The 14,441-nt window shown below is 61.3% G+C and overlaps 2 protein-coding genes across 2 annotated transcripts; both read right to left on the bottom strand.

Annotated features, from left to right (window-relative positions):
• Position 1: 1 nt before the first annotated feature.
• Positions 2-2,383, bottom strand: LOC117651765. Its single transcript, XM_034396090.1, has 5 exons — positions 1,962-2,383; positions 1,142-1,480; positions 486-710; positions 320-397; positions 2-235 (listed from the first exon to the last, which is right to left on the bottom strand). Exons 1-5 carry the CDS (start codon positions 2,019-2,021, stop codon positions 185-187), a joined length of 753 nt encoding a protein of 250 aa, XP_034251981.1. The 5' UTR covers positions 2,022-2,383; the 3' UTR covers positions 2-184.
• A 1,195-nt stretch (positions 2,384-3,578) lies between these two features.
• Positions 3,579-9,650, bottom strand: LOC117651845 (CD63 antigen-like). The gene is made up of 5 exons (XM_034396271.1): positions 9,462-9,650; positions 6,188-6,376; positions 5,714-5,884; positions 5,362-5,628; positions 3,579-4,862 (listed from the first exon to the last, which is right to left on the bottom strand). The coding sequence occupies exons 1-5, from the start codon at positions 9,528-9,530 to the stop codon at positions 4,794-4,796; spliced, it is 765 nt and encodes a 254-aa protein (XP_034252162.1). The 5' UTR covers positions 9,531-9,650; the 3' UTR covers positions 3,579-4,793.
• Positions 9,651-14,441: the final 4,791 nt, after the last annotated feature.

Below are 14,441 nucleotides of genomic sequence, written 5' to 3'. Positions count from 1 at the left end.
ATTCTTTTGTGTAAACTTCAACATTTATTTAAATGATTAAAAAAACACAAAAAACCTACAGTAGTATGCACAGCTTGTCGGAGTCAACGCAAAATCTGCCAAAAACATAAGCTGGCACTACTCAGATGAATCCATTTCACAAATTTATCACAGAAATATTAAGTAAGCTCTCCAGCATTACTGTTCAGAACTTTTGGTTCAGCATTGGAGAACGGAGCGGCTTCTCCTCCTGTGCCTGAAAACAGATGGACAGTCACCGCATGGACAACACGTTTTCCCAAACAGTGGAACACAATTGAATTGTTTTCAGGACACTTACCGATTGCTGTTCGCGCCTCTTTTCGCTTGCTCGCTTGAGAGCTTCGGCGAAGAAGGCTGACGACACCGCACACAAAAACTTGAAAAGAGAAGGAAATGGTTAAAGAATTTTTAATAGAAGAAATATTGTCGGGGAAATAAAATAAGGAAAAGATGAGTGGTGTCACCATGAGGAGCGCCGCGCCGCCGTGCACGGCCGCGCTGTCCCGGAGCACGGCGCGGATGCGGGACGTGGCGGGGCGCACGCAGCCCTGCGAGTACAGCTGGGAGCAGTGGCCCGGGCCCGGGGCGGCGCCGGACCCGGGGGCGGGCTCGTCGCGGAGGCAGCAGGCCGACGGGATCCCCGAGGAGCCGTGGAAGGACGCGGGGCCGGCCGGGCCGCAGCAGCGGAGCTGCACACCACGAGAAGGCCGTCACCGTCACCAGGCTGTCTCTCTCGCAATCGTGGGGGGTTCCGCAGGGGTGCGAGAGTGACAGCGACGAAGCACTGGTCCAAGCCGCCGGAGCGCCCGTCGGGGCGAGGATAGGCAGGCCCGCCACGCGCATAAGGCTGGCGGGTTGCCTACCCTCGGCCCGGCCGGCGCTTCGGAGGGCAACGCGCAGTGGACCAGAAGACCGGTGGAGGCGGCCAAAACTCTAGACGCGTTTTGAGCTCCAAAGTCGCTAAATGGGCCTCGAACCGAACGTGTGACCCCACCAATGGATTGCTCTCCGAATGACGAAGCCATTGGTGGGGTCACACGTTCGGTTCGAGTCTCATTAGCGACTCGGAGTTTCGGCCGCCACCACCGGCCTTCTGGCCCACTGTGCAACGTGCACGCACCTCAGCGAACGCGGTGTGCCACTTGGGGTCGAGCAGGGACTCGTTCATGAGCACGGCGAAGTCGGCCTCGACGCGGGGGCTGAACCACAGGAACACCTGCCAGCCCGCCAGCACCGCCATGCACACCGCGGCGAGGGCCTGCAGCACCGTGACCCCGATGAGCCTCCAGCGGCGCTCGCTGCGCGTCACGCTGAAGGCCACGAAGCCGAGGGGGATGGCCACCAGGGCGGGCGCTAGCGGCAGCAGCAGCGGCAGCAGCAGCCACTTGGGGATGGTGAGCAGGGACACGAGGGGCAGCAGCAGCACCAGCAGCAACACCGCCGCCGTCAGCCCCACCACCTGCAGCAGAGACAACGCGTTCAGCGACGGGGCGTCGACTCATTCCGCACATGGCCGCTCTCGCTCCGTCTCTCTCGCACTCACGGGGCGTCCCGTGTGGGTGTGAGAGAGACAGAGCGGTGAAGCGATGAGCGGAATGAGTCTGCCAGAAAACAACATAATTGACATGTGCTGAAGGCAAGTTTCCAATTATTTTTTTTTCAGATTCCGAAGTTTGTTTTGCTATGGTTGGCAGCTCTGTAAACCGGTGGCGAGGTCTACACGCGAGCGAACTATAGCACCTTAGCACAGCTCACTCGCCTCGCTCGCCAGGGCAAAGGTTTGGTAAACAATGAACGGGCGATTTCCGTTCTCGGCCGGCCGGGGCCTGGCTGCCGTGCTATCGGGGCGAGTCAGAGCTCGCTGCGACCGCTCGCGCACCGACACCAGGACGACGACGACGACGATGTCGACGGGAAGGTGGAGGGGAGCGGGCACTCACCATGAACAGGACGTCAGCGACCAGGGCCAGGTAGCGGAGGCATCGTGCGGACGCCGCCATGACACCTCAGGTCAACATGGCGGCCCGCCTGGCGTAGCCGCGTAGCCTCGGTCTCGGTAGCGACACTGCCACCAACCTCGGTGGCGCGTGGCGCGTCGTGGCGGGGGCACTGCACTGCCTCCAGCAGGTTTCAGGGTTTCACCGCTGACAGGTTCGGGGCCTCGTTGGAGGAGCGCGCGACGCGACGGCGGCAGGACGGCCGGGCTTTCCCCGCGCGCTCGGCCAGGACCATCACTCGCGGGCCGACGGGCCGACCTGTCTATCTGCACGGCGATGACGCGGACGCGGAGACAAGGAGCCAGGCGACGCGAGGCACGGCCGCGAGGTGTCCGCCGGGCTGGGTTGGCACGACCGCCGTGCGACTGACCCGTCTGGTTCAGGTCTCGGGCCGGTCCCCGCCGAGGGGGTCCCCACCCAGGGGGTCCCCACCGCCGCCTCGGCCCGGGCCCCCGCGCCCCGCCTTCAAGTGCAGTACGGGCAACGCGAGCAAGCGGCCGCGTGGCGGTGCAAGGCGGTGCTCAGGCAATAAGTCGCACGCACTCTTTGTTTCGCTCCGCGCCTGCAGACTGATTCCGAGAGTCGTTTTCGTCGTTGTGTCTCTCTCGCTCTCGGGCATTCCCTATACTACTGCGGTAGAGACAGCGACGAAAACGGCTCTCGGAATCAGTCTGCTGACGGCTCGGGCGAGGCCGGGGTGGTCTGCCTGAGGGACGTGAAGTATGCATGGACGGAGCACAGCAGGCCGTGATCCCCGCCAGGTCTTCGTCGCCCACACCGTCTCGCAGGGAACCGCGGTATTTGAAGAGCGCGCGCGGATGCGTCATTTTGGCGAGGGCGTGCCTGGGCTACGGCAGGGCTAGGGCTGCGCCATGCGGCGCGCGGCGCGGTGTGGGCTCTGGGCGGCGTCCCCTAAGGAAGCACAATATTTGCAGTGGGGCAGGCCGGATTTTGTGTCTGCGACTGTTTGCGTTTGACTGAGCGGGCTGCGATGCGGCATCAAGCCCTCCAAGGCCTCGGCCTCGGGCCTCGGCCGCATCGGCCCCGCCCGAGCTAGCCCTGGTCGCCTCTGACCCGTGCCACTGTAGCAATGTCGAGCAGTGATACCTCCACTGTAAGATCTTCCGGAAACCTTCCAAGTTTAACCGAGTGCCCTACGTTTTTACTGTGTACACCACACACACCCAAACAGTTCGGCGCGGCGATTCAGTATTTCACCACTTCCGTGACAAGTCGTAGAGTGCCTCTATCTTGGTCGTCGCTTATTCGTTCACCTTCGTACCTCCGCGGTCTAGGTTGGAAAAGAGGGGGGGGGCTGCTATCTGATACGAGGAAAGCTGCAGTCGGAATGACACTCCATTGTGAGAGAAAGAGAGAGAGAGAGAGAGAGAGAGAGAGAGAGAGAGAGAGAGAGAGAGAGAGAGAGAGAGAGAGAGAGAGAGAGAGAGAGAGAAACATTGAGAATTGTGTCGGCGAGGCGTGGCGGCGAGGAGTTGTTGGCGCCGAGAAGTGACGAAGCGACGAAGTGACGAAGCGACGAAGTGACGAAGGCTCACACGATTAGATAAACTCTTCTTTATTTCACAGGAGGAAGAAACATACGGAGTAACAAATATTGCAGCCTAGTTTTACAAGGAGTAAAGAAACATATGTCACGTGATTGTTGTGCTTATCAGTTAAAATGTGTGACCACAATTTGGTATTTAATGACTTGGATTTGACGCACAGAGAACAGCTTGCTACGGCGTTCCTGGCAGAGAGGTAACTACGTCGGGCAGGCAAACAATTATAAAACAGGCATTGTGCGGCACGGGTTCGACACCCTTGGAGTCACGTCGTGCACGAGACGGAAAGCTCGCCCGGGTGTCTCGGCCAAGGACCCGCCCCGCTGTGCTGCGCCACTGTGGGTGCGTCCTTCGGTTCTCGGAACCGCAAGGCCAAAGAAGCATGCCCGATGCCCACACCGATGGACAAACCCGCAGTGCTTTGTGGAGTCTCGACCGAGACTCCCGATCAAAGGAAAGGTTTAAAACATTGACAGTGCCTCGTAAATGGTTGTTCTCAATGAAAACTCATTGAATTAAAAATAAACGCTAAAGACTAGATATAGCTAGGAATAGAGTATGTATCTTTGACACTGGTTCTAATTAAGACATCGAAATAGTTTACTTAGCATACAGCAACGTTTAGCAATGCAATTATGCGTAGATTCGATAGCAGTTCTGTCGCTGGACGGTTTTGGTCCGATGAGGGGATGCTTGAACATTCGCTGCAAGCCAATTTAGCGGCCTGCTTAGAGTACATGACTTGATCAAAAAAAGGGAAAAAAGGACACTTACTACTGACACAAAGCGAGGTGTTTCGCGACTAGATTACTACTTTGCTACAGAGTTGGGAAATCACAAGTTACTGGCTGGCCAAAGTTAAGTCTAGAATGGGGAAAATTAGTAGGGCATCCAAAAAAACATCCGATGTTTAATTACACAGCGCGTAAAAGATAAAAACGAAAATAGATAATCAGGTAATATGAGATGGCCTTCAACGACTTGGATACGATGACGTCAGGTGCAGTTTGAGCCCTTCGTTGAGAAAAATAAAAAAGAGTTGTTGAGACTTGTTTCGCTCAACAACCTCCAGAGGCGCTGCTGCTGCTGATTTGACGGGACGAGCTCGTGTCCCCGATGAAAGGCACCAGCTTCTCCGGCGACCGCCGCGCCGCCTCCAGGATGACGTCGAGATGGCGATGTAGTTGACGCCCCCCGCCCCCCTCGCCCCTCACTTGGAGTCGTCGTCCCTCTTCTTGATGGCGGACGCCAAGCAGCAGGCGAGCACGATGCCAGCGATCTGGAAGGAGTTTTAGTTTTAGTTTCACCAGAACGGAAACTATTTTTGCCACTCTATGACAAAATTGTGGATGGCACTTTCATCTCTTTCAAACGATTACAATTTCATCATAAATTGAAGACATTTTCATCGAAGTTCCTGTACTTGTTGCGGGCTACCGCCATCAATTTTTTGTAAGGAAATTTAGCATTGAAATTGTCAACAATAAGAGGCAAACAAAGTGTTCACAGTGTGGTGGCAATGAAGTCTGCGCTCCACAGTGGGCCAAAAGACCGGTGGAAGCGGGCAAAATTCTCGACGCGTTTTGAGCTCCAGAGTCGCTTAACAGGACTCGAACCGAGCGTGTGACCCCACCAATGGATTCCTCTCGGAACGAGCAATCCATTGGTGGGGTCACACGTTCGGTTTGAGACCTGTTTAGCGACTCTGGAGCTCAAAACGCGTCCGTCCCCGGCCTTCTGGCCCACTGTGCTGCGCGCTGTGGGGACTGGGGAGGCACCTCGACGAAGGCGATGCCGATGCCCACGCCCATGACGATGACGCTGCTGTCCCGCACCACGGCCTCCAGCTTGCTGAAGCAGCCCTGCTGCCACACGAAGTTGGGGTTGGCGGTGGCCTGGCACGCGGGGTTGGTCTGGTAGCCCAGTGTGCTGGGCGGCTCGTAGCCGCCGAACGAGTACCGCACGCAGCACGAGTAGGGCAGCTCGCCGGGCGCGCGCAGGATGCCGTTCCAGTCCCGCCAGTTGTCCGTGCCGCAGCACTCCATCTGCCGGACAAACCAAAAAAGAGTACGTGAGAATTGCATTGCGCATTTTTCCATTTTTGTGCCTCGTCTGTCATCGGCTACCTACCCGCTTCTGCACGTTGTCCCAGGCCAGGCGGTCGCCCTCGTCCAGGGTGTAGTTCCGCATGGAGTTCCGCAGGGTGTTCCGCAGCGCGTCGCTGAAGTCGTCCTTGGCCACGCCCGCGGCGATGCCCACCGCCAGCTCCACGATGAAGATGACCAGCAGCAGCGCGGCGAACTGCGGAGCCAGGCCAGCCAAGCCGTCAGACGGGTGGCGGTAAACGCAACACGCAGTGGGCCAGAAGACCGGCGCAGGCGGCCAAAACTCAAGACGCGTTTTGAGCTCCAGAGTCGCTAAATGGGACTGGAACCGAACGTGTGACCCCATACCAATGGATTGCTCTCCGAACGAGGAATCCATTAGTGGGGTCAGACGTTCGGTTCGTGTCCCATTTAGCGACTCTGGAGCTCTGCACGCGTCTCGACATTTGGCCGCCTGCGCCGGTCTTCTGGTCCGGCGGGGCTCGAACCCGCGACTCACCGCGATCAGCATGAGGTAGTTCTCCTTGATGGCGCCACAGCAGCCCAGGAAGGCGATGAGGAACACGATGGAGCCGGCCACGATGAGCACGATGGGCGGCGCCAGGATGCGGTCCTCCAGGAAGCGCTGCGAGCCGCCGAACTGGCTGAGCACCAGGGCGCCGGCCACGATGATGCCCACGCCGGAGAGCTGTGGGGCAGGGCGGCAGGGCGAAACCGGGTTAAATACGAGCACGGGAATAAAACCCTTTCCTCGCGCGGCCGTCGCCCTACTTTAGCACCCCCATATAGAGCGGCCAGTGCGGCGCCAGGGATGCTCCAGATACTCGGCGATGGCTACCCCGTCTCCCAGGAGGCTATGAAGGCCATCAACTTGAGTGACCTTCCCCCGCCGCCCCCTCGCCCCCCTCGGCCGGCGACACATTTTACGGCGGCATGAAAGTCAGCTCCCCAGCGCCGAGGCAAGAATGCCCCGTCGTAACCGGGACCGCCACCCGGGCCGCCACCCCACACAGTGGGCCAGAAGACCGGTGGAGGCGGCCAAAACTCTAGACGCGTTTTGAGCTCCAGAGTCGCTAAGCAGGCCTCGAACCGAACGTGTGACCCCACCAATGGATTCCTCGTTCGGAGAGCAATCCATTGGTGGGGTCACACGTAAGGTTCGAGGCCTGCTTAGCGACTCTGGAGCTCAAAACGCGTCTAGAGTTTTGGCCGCCTCCACCAGTCTTCTGGCCCACTGTGCCCCACCGCGCACCTCGCCGCGCACCGGCGCGAGAACAACCCCGCCGACGGGCCGCCGACTGGCCGGCCAGATCCACGGCCAGGTCTGCATGGGTCAGGAGTCACGGGGTGGCGTCGAGGGCCGGAGGGGCTGGAGGGGCTGCAAGCACGTCGCGGCCGGTGTGAGGACGTTTGCGCGGCCGTGGCGGCGACGGACAACGGACGGACGGCCTGGACATGCCGTGCCCGCGCCGAAAGGTCGCCTGTCAGCCTGGGGCTTGTCATGAGGCTTGCCATGAGCCGTGGGACTACCGCCAGGACGCTCTGCAGGAGGCTCGCCATGAGGTTTTCGGCTTTCCAGGTGGCTGCCGTGCCGTTGCCTTGGGCTCACCGTGCCATGAGGAAATAGCCAGGACGCTCAGAGGCTCCGCATGGGGCCCGCCATGTGACTTCAGGCTCGCCATGAGGCGTGCTGTGGGCTCGACATGAGGCGTGCTGTGGGCTCGCCATGAGGCGTGCTGTGGGCTCGCCATGAGGCGTGCTGTGGGCTCGCCATGAGGCGTGCTGTGGGCTCGCCATGAGGCGTGCTGTGGGCTCGCCATGAGGCGTGCTGTGGGCTCGCCATGAGGCGTGCTGTGGGCTCGACATGAGGCGTGCTGTGGGCTCGCCATGAGGCGTGCTGTGGGCTCGCCATGAGGCGTGCTGTGGGCTCGCCATGAGGCGTGCTGTGGGCTCGCCATGAGGCGTGCTGTGGGCTCGCCATGAGGCGCTCGCGTGCGGCCCTCGCGCTGAGGCGCTAGCCAGGGCTCGACACTCCAGCGCGTCCCATGAGGGGCGCGCCGTGGCTCGCCATGAGCGACTGCTTTCGCCGAGGACTCGCTGAGCGGTACGACGTGGAGTGCTGTGGGGCAGGGAGGCCGCTGGCTCAACATGAGGCGCGAAGCTGCCGGCGCCGTCGGCCGCCAGGAGCTCGCCGGCCCGTCCAGTCCCTGGGGCGCCCGGCCCGCTGGCCTCGCCATGAGCCGACAGCTCGCCGAGGACTCGGCGAAGCAAACCGATGAAATGATTTATTTGGAGGGGCAAAGGGGCGTGCCGGCCTGGCCGAAATTTAATTACGCGACAGTCATTACTGGGCGCCCTTCTCGGCGTGCGTGCCCTCGGCTAGGCCTAGCCAGGCCCGCCAGCCCCCTGGGGGGCGCGCCGTCGTTGACATTTTGGCGACTTTTAACCAGAAACTCGCTGCCGCTGGTTTGCTCCGGTGGCGGCGCCGCTGCGGCGCGGGAAGCTCGCTCGGCATCAACAGGCAGGCCGTGGTGGAAGTGGCGCCCTCGGCGCGGTCGGCCGCTCGGCTTCGCCTGGCTCCACTTCCGCTGGCGGCCGATGGGCTGCCTACCTGTGAGGGCGTCGCCGCGCCGCACCGCCACACCGCCACTCGACTCGAGTCCCTCTCCAGTGTACCTCTCCCTACCCGCCCCACCCCTATCCAGCCATCCGGCTGGAGCACCCTCGGCGGCGCGGCCACGCGGGGCACAGTGGGCCAGAAGACCGGCGGCGGAGCGGCCAAAACTCTAGACGCGTTTTGAGCTCCAGAGTCGCTAAATGGGCCTCGAACCAAACGTGTGACCCCACCAATGGATTCCTCGTGCGGAGAGTAATCCATTGGTGGGGTCACACGTTCGATTCGAGTCCCATTTAGCGACGCTGGAGCTCAAAACGCGTCTAGAGTTTTGGCCGCCTCCACCTGTCTTCTGGCCCACTGTGCGGGGCCGAGGAGAGTGCGGGGCAGTGCGCGTGAAAGCGGGTTGGTGTAGTCAGTGCTCGGGGCAGGGGCAGGCAGAACGCATCGGCACACCAACAACAACAGATCGCGACAGCGCAGGGCCGAGCCGAGGCGTTTAGGTCGTTTACCGGCCAATTTATGGTGGTTGAGGCGGACGCCCTAGACGTCGCGTGCGCCACCCCACCCCGCCCCACCCCGCCCCACCCCGCCCCCCCCACCCCACCCGCCCCGCCCTCCGCCGCATGCCACTCAGTCGATGACGACGGGGTCGGCCATCAATCATAACACGGGGGCCGTCAATATTGAACGTGGCGCCGCAAAATAATAAATTAAAAAAACATTAAAGAATTATATTTTTTAAAAAATAAAACAAGGGTGTGGAACACTCGGTGATTGGAACGTATCGTTGCTAACTGGCTTCGGCCTGCAGACTGTTTACCCTGCCATGTTTACTGCGCATCCAAAATAGAGGCGGGCCTGGCCCGGTACACGCATCGCGTAGCATGGCGGAGGTAAGGCGAACAGGGGCCAGTCGGGGTGCCCCGCACTCCCACATGTGGGTCAGGTTGCTGCGGAGGGCGGTGGCCGGGGAAGTGGGAGGCTCGCTGCTGGCTGCTATTTGAGACGGTCTATACGTCTTGTTAGTGCTCGGCGTAAGGGTGGCGAGCGCCTGGCCGCCGGGTAAAGACGGGCATCCCTCACTGTCACTCATTTTCCCGCAAGAAAAAATATCGCGATATTTTTTCTAGCCGCGGTTTTCCGCCCAGTCACTCACCGCGAAGATGAGGTTGAACACGAAGAGGATGTACTTGATGACGTTCATGCCACACGACTCCATGGCCATGGCGGCGGCGTGCGCGACTCGCGCGGGCAGCACAAGGAAGACACAAAGACGCACCCCGGGCCGCGGCGATGGCGTTCACGGCGTTCTCGGCGCACCGAACTTCCCCCGTCCTCGGCCGCCGATGTATACACACTGAGGTCCGCGTCGGCGAGTCGGCCCAGGGTGGTCGGGGCGGCGCGTCGCGGCGTGGCGGGGGGCGCCGGAGGGGTGGCGACGGCGACGGCAGCGGCGGCGGCGGTAGCCACCCTCGCCGTCCTGGAGGAGCGGCGGTAGCGGCGGCCCTGCGACCACCGCGACGCGCGGGGCAGCGTGGCTCGGCGTGGCGTGGCGTGGCGTGGCGTTGGCGCCATCAGGCGAATAGCGTGCGGCGGAACCGCACTGGAATGCCTAGGGAAAGGGGTGGGGGAGGGGGTGGGGAGCAGCCCTTGCACTTCTGTGTCTAGGCCGCGCCCCCGGCGCCTCGCTAGCCTGGCTTGCCTGGCTAGCCTCGCTGGCGGTGCATGATGTAATTAACTGAAAATGCGCCGCCCAGGATGGCCCACCTGCCGTCCTGCCCGCCCCGCCAGCCCAACTAATGCGATTACTAATCGGCGCGCGAAGCGGCCGCCGCGATGTAGGAGGTCAAGACTCTTAAAAAAGGCGAGCGAATCCATCATCCAAAAATAACTGCAACTGCGCCCCGCGACGCGCATTTTCTCGACACAGAATACACACCACTGCAGGGCGATCCCTGACGAAATTACTGGGGCACCCCGACTCCGCTTCCGTTACCTGTACTGTCCCTTTTTTCCCTTTTTCCGTCCGATCGGGGCGTTTTCCGCGATGCATATCAATGGCTATCATGCGCCGCCAATTACGTCGTGCAGTGTGTGTGAGGGGGAAGGGAGGGGAAGGGAAGGGGAGATGAGGGAAGGGGAGGGGAGGGGAAGGGTGTCGTGACGGCCGCGCGAAGGACGCGCGACGCGCAGTGACGCCGTGTCGGCCGCTTGGGGTTTGGGGTTGGCGTTGGGGGGCGGTCTGCTAGTGGAGGGGAGGGGGCGAGTCGTATAAAGGCGTATACGAGGCCACATACACGCAGCCGTCCATGCGGTCCGAATGGCACTCGTCGCGTCAGACGTAGGAAAGAGAGAGAAAGACAAACGGATTGGCACTCGCTGGAGGGAGATAGAGCGCGGGTTGTGCGCTAATAATAAATCGGAGGGCCCGCGTTTCTTCCGGCGAGGGCTTCTAATTTTAATTCCCCGGGTCGGAAGCAGGAAGCAGGGCGGCAGAATGGGCGGGAAGGGCGCGGCCCTCGCGAGGCCCACAGGAACACCCCGGCCGCCCTGGCCGCCCCGGCGCGTCGCATCCCTGGCCTACTTTGGTCGTTAGTGTTGCTCGCTGGCGCTGGCGAGCTGTTGCTGGAATGGCCACACCTCTGGGCATCGATTGGTGACCAGGCCACCTTGCCCGACTCCCCCCCCCTCTCCCCCTCTCTCTCACCCCTCCCCTTCTCGCCCACTCGTCCCAACGTCTTGTCGCAGTCTGCGGCCCCCGGTCCTATTTGCAGTCCTTCGTCGATCGCTGCAGCCCCCGCCACCCGTTTCGCGGAACCGCCCTCTGAGCACTGGCACCAAAGTGACGCGGGTTCGAACCCCGCCGCCGGCCACAGATTTAATTTTCGGCGCGGCGATCTGGACGCGTTCGACCCGACCCGCGTGCAAGTCTCTGGTGCGCAAGGCGTGTACGACACCGTGCACGGAGTCGTCTTCGTTTTCCAGCGGAGCACTTCGGAAAACAAACAATACAGTGTGTTGCAAGTCCTCCGGTGGGGTGGCGAACAAACGGTGGAGCCTCTACCCGCGACGCGGCCTGCTCGGCCTGCTCCGACTCACGGCAACCCATTAACCTGCACCTCGGGCCGGACCCGCCGGACAGGGGGTGGGGGGCCAAAGGTCACGAGTTGAAGGGTCCGCTCCTGCACTGACCCCACATGGCTTCGTTCTTTTGCCCCCCCCCTCCTCCCCCCCCCCTCTCTGGAGGAGAAATACTGACAATGTTGACGCGAGGTGCCCGCGGCGCTTGGCGGGGCGGGGACCTTGATTTTGTCATTCTGGTTCGGGAGGGAAACAAATGGCACTTCACTTCAAACAAATCACACTTTTCCACACTTTTACACACGCTCGCACACACACGTGTGCGCACACACACGTGTACGCACACACACGTGTACACACACACACACACGTGACTCGCCGGACACAGGTCCTCGCCCCCTCGCCCTGGAGGGTGCGGGGAGGGCTGGTGGCCAGGCCGGCCAGGACCCACAACACGTCCGTTGCTACGCTACAGCGCTGCCGGCGGTGCGTACGGGCGGGCAGCCACGCCGCGGCCGCGGGGTTGTTGCGTCTATGACTCACGGGGCTGGCTGGACTGGCCGGGCCGGTCGGGCTGGCAGGGCACCCTCCCCGGCGGGCCTCTCAGTACATTCACTCGGACCCCACCGTGTCTGCAGACCCATTCCTCTGTCTCTCTCGCACTCGCGGGGCGTCCCACATGGGTGCGAGAGAGACGGCGCAGAGAGCGGGCCGCGTGGGTGGAAGCGCGAAGCGCGGTCGAGGCCCTGTGGAGGGAGGAGCACCAACTGGCGTGACACCTGGGCCTCATGGCCGCCCCGAACTCGAACGAGTTGCACCACCGGGCGCAACGCAGTGCGAAAAATAAAAAGTTCAGCAAGAGATGAAGTTGGAAGCGAATGGCTGGCGCCGCGCGGCTACGCTAGTGTCAGACTCGCAGGGCGGGACAGTCATACGTGACTACCCCCTGACTTTTGGTTCGATTCCCGCCAATAAATCGATCATCAGCATAATACACTAGTCGACTTTTGAAAAACATTACTGGTAATTTAAAATTACATTTGAATAATTTGGCGACCCGCTTCCGCGGGGGCGCGCAGAAAAATGGTCGAGTCCGGTTCGCGCTGGTGCGCCGCGGTGCGCCGCGCGGCCGGCCGCTCCGACACTGCATTTGCATACGACTCCGAGATCGCGATAAGCAGCTGCATTCTTAACCCTCCCGCCGCCACCCCTCGCTCCGAGCCTCGCTCCCTGCGGCTTGGCGGCCTCCGCGGTCATCGACACAAAAAAATAAAAATAGGAAAAGGGAAAGAAACCTACGACGGTGCCGCAAGCAAAGTCTGCGCGAGCGCCGCAGCGCCCTGGAAACTGAGGGTCGCTTTCGTCGCCCTGTCTCTCTCGCACCCATAGGGGACGCCCCTTGAGAGCGAGAGAGACAGAGCGACGAAAGCGACTCTCGGAATCGGTCTGCTGGCCGAGCGCTGCAGAGCCGCGCGCCTGCAAAGCGAGGGATAGGCCGTGCCGCCGAGCACGCGTGCGGCCGAGCAGCGGGCTGCCTACCCGGCATTACCATTACCATTAAGGGCTAGACCACACATGATCGTATGCCATTTCGGGCCCGACACATGCTCGCCTGCACTGCAAAACGAGACAAGGTCGTCCTTACTAGGGTGACACGTTATACCGGCGGAGAAGAACCTCAGGCACGGCGGTCCGCGGCGGGGCGGCGGGGAGTTTTTTGCACGGACTAGGACGCTCTTCGCAGGGGTCTCAGAGAGCAGACGACGAGCGGGCCGCAGGGATTGGACCTCTCTAGGGACTGTCCAGGAAAGATAGCCTCCCCAGTCTGAGTCTGAGTCGATGAGAGCTTGGCTCTTCCATGAGGCGTCGATTCCAAAGTCCAAGGTTGAGACTGACTTTTGAGAGCCAAGCTGGTGCTTCTTGAGAGAAACGCAGGGAGTTTTGGTGGACGGCGCTTGGGGGCTCACTGCAGGGAGTTGCCGTGCTGGAGGCTAGCGTGCCGGGCGTGCCGGAGGAGGCCGTTGAACTGGCTGACCAGGAAGTCGAAGGGCAAGTTAGCCCGCGCGCCCAGCACGCCCAGCACGCCGAGCAGAGCCATGAAGAACGAGTGCGCCGAGCCAGTGTATTTTTATTTTTACTAGGTCGGGGTTCCGTGACCTTCGAGGACCTTTCGGCGGACGGAGGGCTGCCGGAATCGCCTCCAACGACACGCCCTGGCCGAAATGCAACAACACCTACAACGAAGTTCAAACAAAATCGAAAATAAAAGTGCCAAGAAGCGAAAAAAAAAATAAGCAGTGCGGAAAAGAGAGCGCGGCGCCGCTGTTAGCTCTTATTAATTTGAGCCTCAGCGGGTGAGTTATTTAGTGCGGCCTTATCGGGGTGGGACGGCACGCACGGCATCTCTCTCTGTCCCTCTCATTAGCAGGGCCACCCCTCACGGGACACACCCCGGTGGCCTACTTCCAGCCGGCTTGCAGCGCTTCGCGCGGGGACGTCCAAATGCCAAAGCAGCGTGAAGCAGGCCGTCGCTCGCCACCGCGCACTGCTTGGCGGCTTGGCGCCCCGGAGGCCCCCGTCGACCCGTCATGCTCGCGGCCTAGGTCGCCTCCCCGCGGTATCGATTGTGGTCGCGCCTTTGTTCTGCCATTCCTAAGAAAGGCCGGGGAAGTGGCGGACACCGACACCGCGGACTGCGTAGCCCTGGCGTTGCACAGTGGGCCAGAAGACCGGTGGAGGCGGCCAAAACTCTAGACGCGTTTTGAGCTCCAGAATCGCTAAGCAGGACTCGAATCGAACGTGTGACCCCACCAATGGATTCCTCGTTCGGAGAGCAATCCATTGGTGGGGTCACACGATCGGTTCGAGTCCTGCTTAGCGACTCTGGAGCTCAAAACGCGTCTAGAGTTTTGGCCGCCTCCACCGGTCTTCTGGCCCACTGTGCGTTGCCTCGCCGGGGTGGTTCTGGTTCGTTCTGACGCGCCGACGCGCCCTGAACGCCCTGGATGAGGGGCGGGCAGGGCAGGGAAGGGTTTGCGGAGCGACGCCGCCAGCG

The sequence above is a fragment of the Thrips palmi genome, unplaced genomic scaffold (assembly GCF_012932325.1).
Source record: "Thrips palmi isolate BJ-2018 unplaced genomic scaffold, TpBJ-2018v1 HiC_scaffold_6, whole genome shotgun sequence".
Classification (NCBI taxonomy): domain Eukaryota; kingdom Metazoa; phylum Arthropoda; class Insecta; order Thysanoptera; family Thripidae; genus Thrips; species Thrips palmi.
Note: the sequence above shows the minus strand (reverse complement) of the source record. Positions and strands in the feature narration are given on the sequence as shown.

Bases quoted from the DNA above. Each gene is read 5' to 3' on its own strand.
- LOC117651845 (XM_034396271.1), bottom strand. From the start codon at position 9,530: ATGGCCATGGAGTCGTGTGGCATGAACGTCATCAAGTACATCCTCTTC. The intron at 5,885-6,187 runs GTGAGTCGCGGG...CTGGCTCCGCAG, and splicing joins ACTACCTCATGCTGATCGCG to TTCGCCGCGCTGCTGCTGGT. The intron at 5,629-5,713 runs GTAGGTAGCCGA...TTTGTCCGGCAG, and splicing joins GGGACAACGTGCAGAAGCGG to ATGGAGTGCTGCGGCACGGA.
- LOC117651765 (XM_034396090.1), bottom strand. From the start codon at position 2,021: ATGGCGGCGTCCGCACGATGCCTCCGCTACCTGGCCCTGGTCGCTGAC. The intron at 711-1,141 runs GTGCGTGCACGT...CGTGGTGTGCAG, and splicing joins GGCACACCGCGTTCGCTGAG to CTCCGCTGCTGCGGCCCGGC. The intron at 236-319 runs GTAAGTGTCCTG...ATCTGTTTTCAG, and splicing joins AGAGGCGCGAACAGCAATCG to GCACAGGAGGAGAAGCCGCT.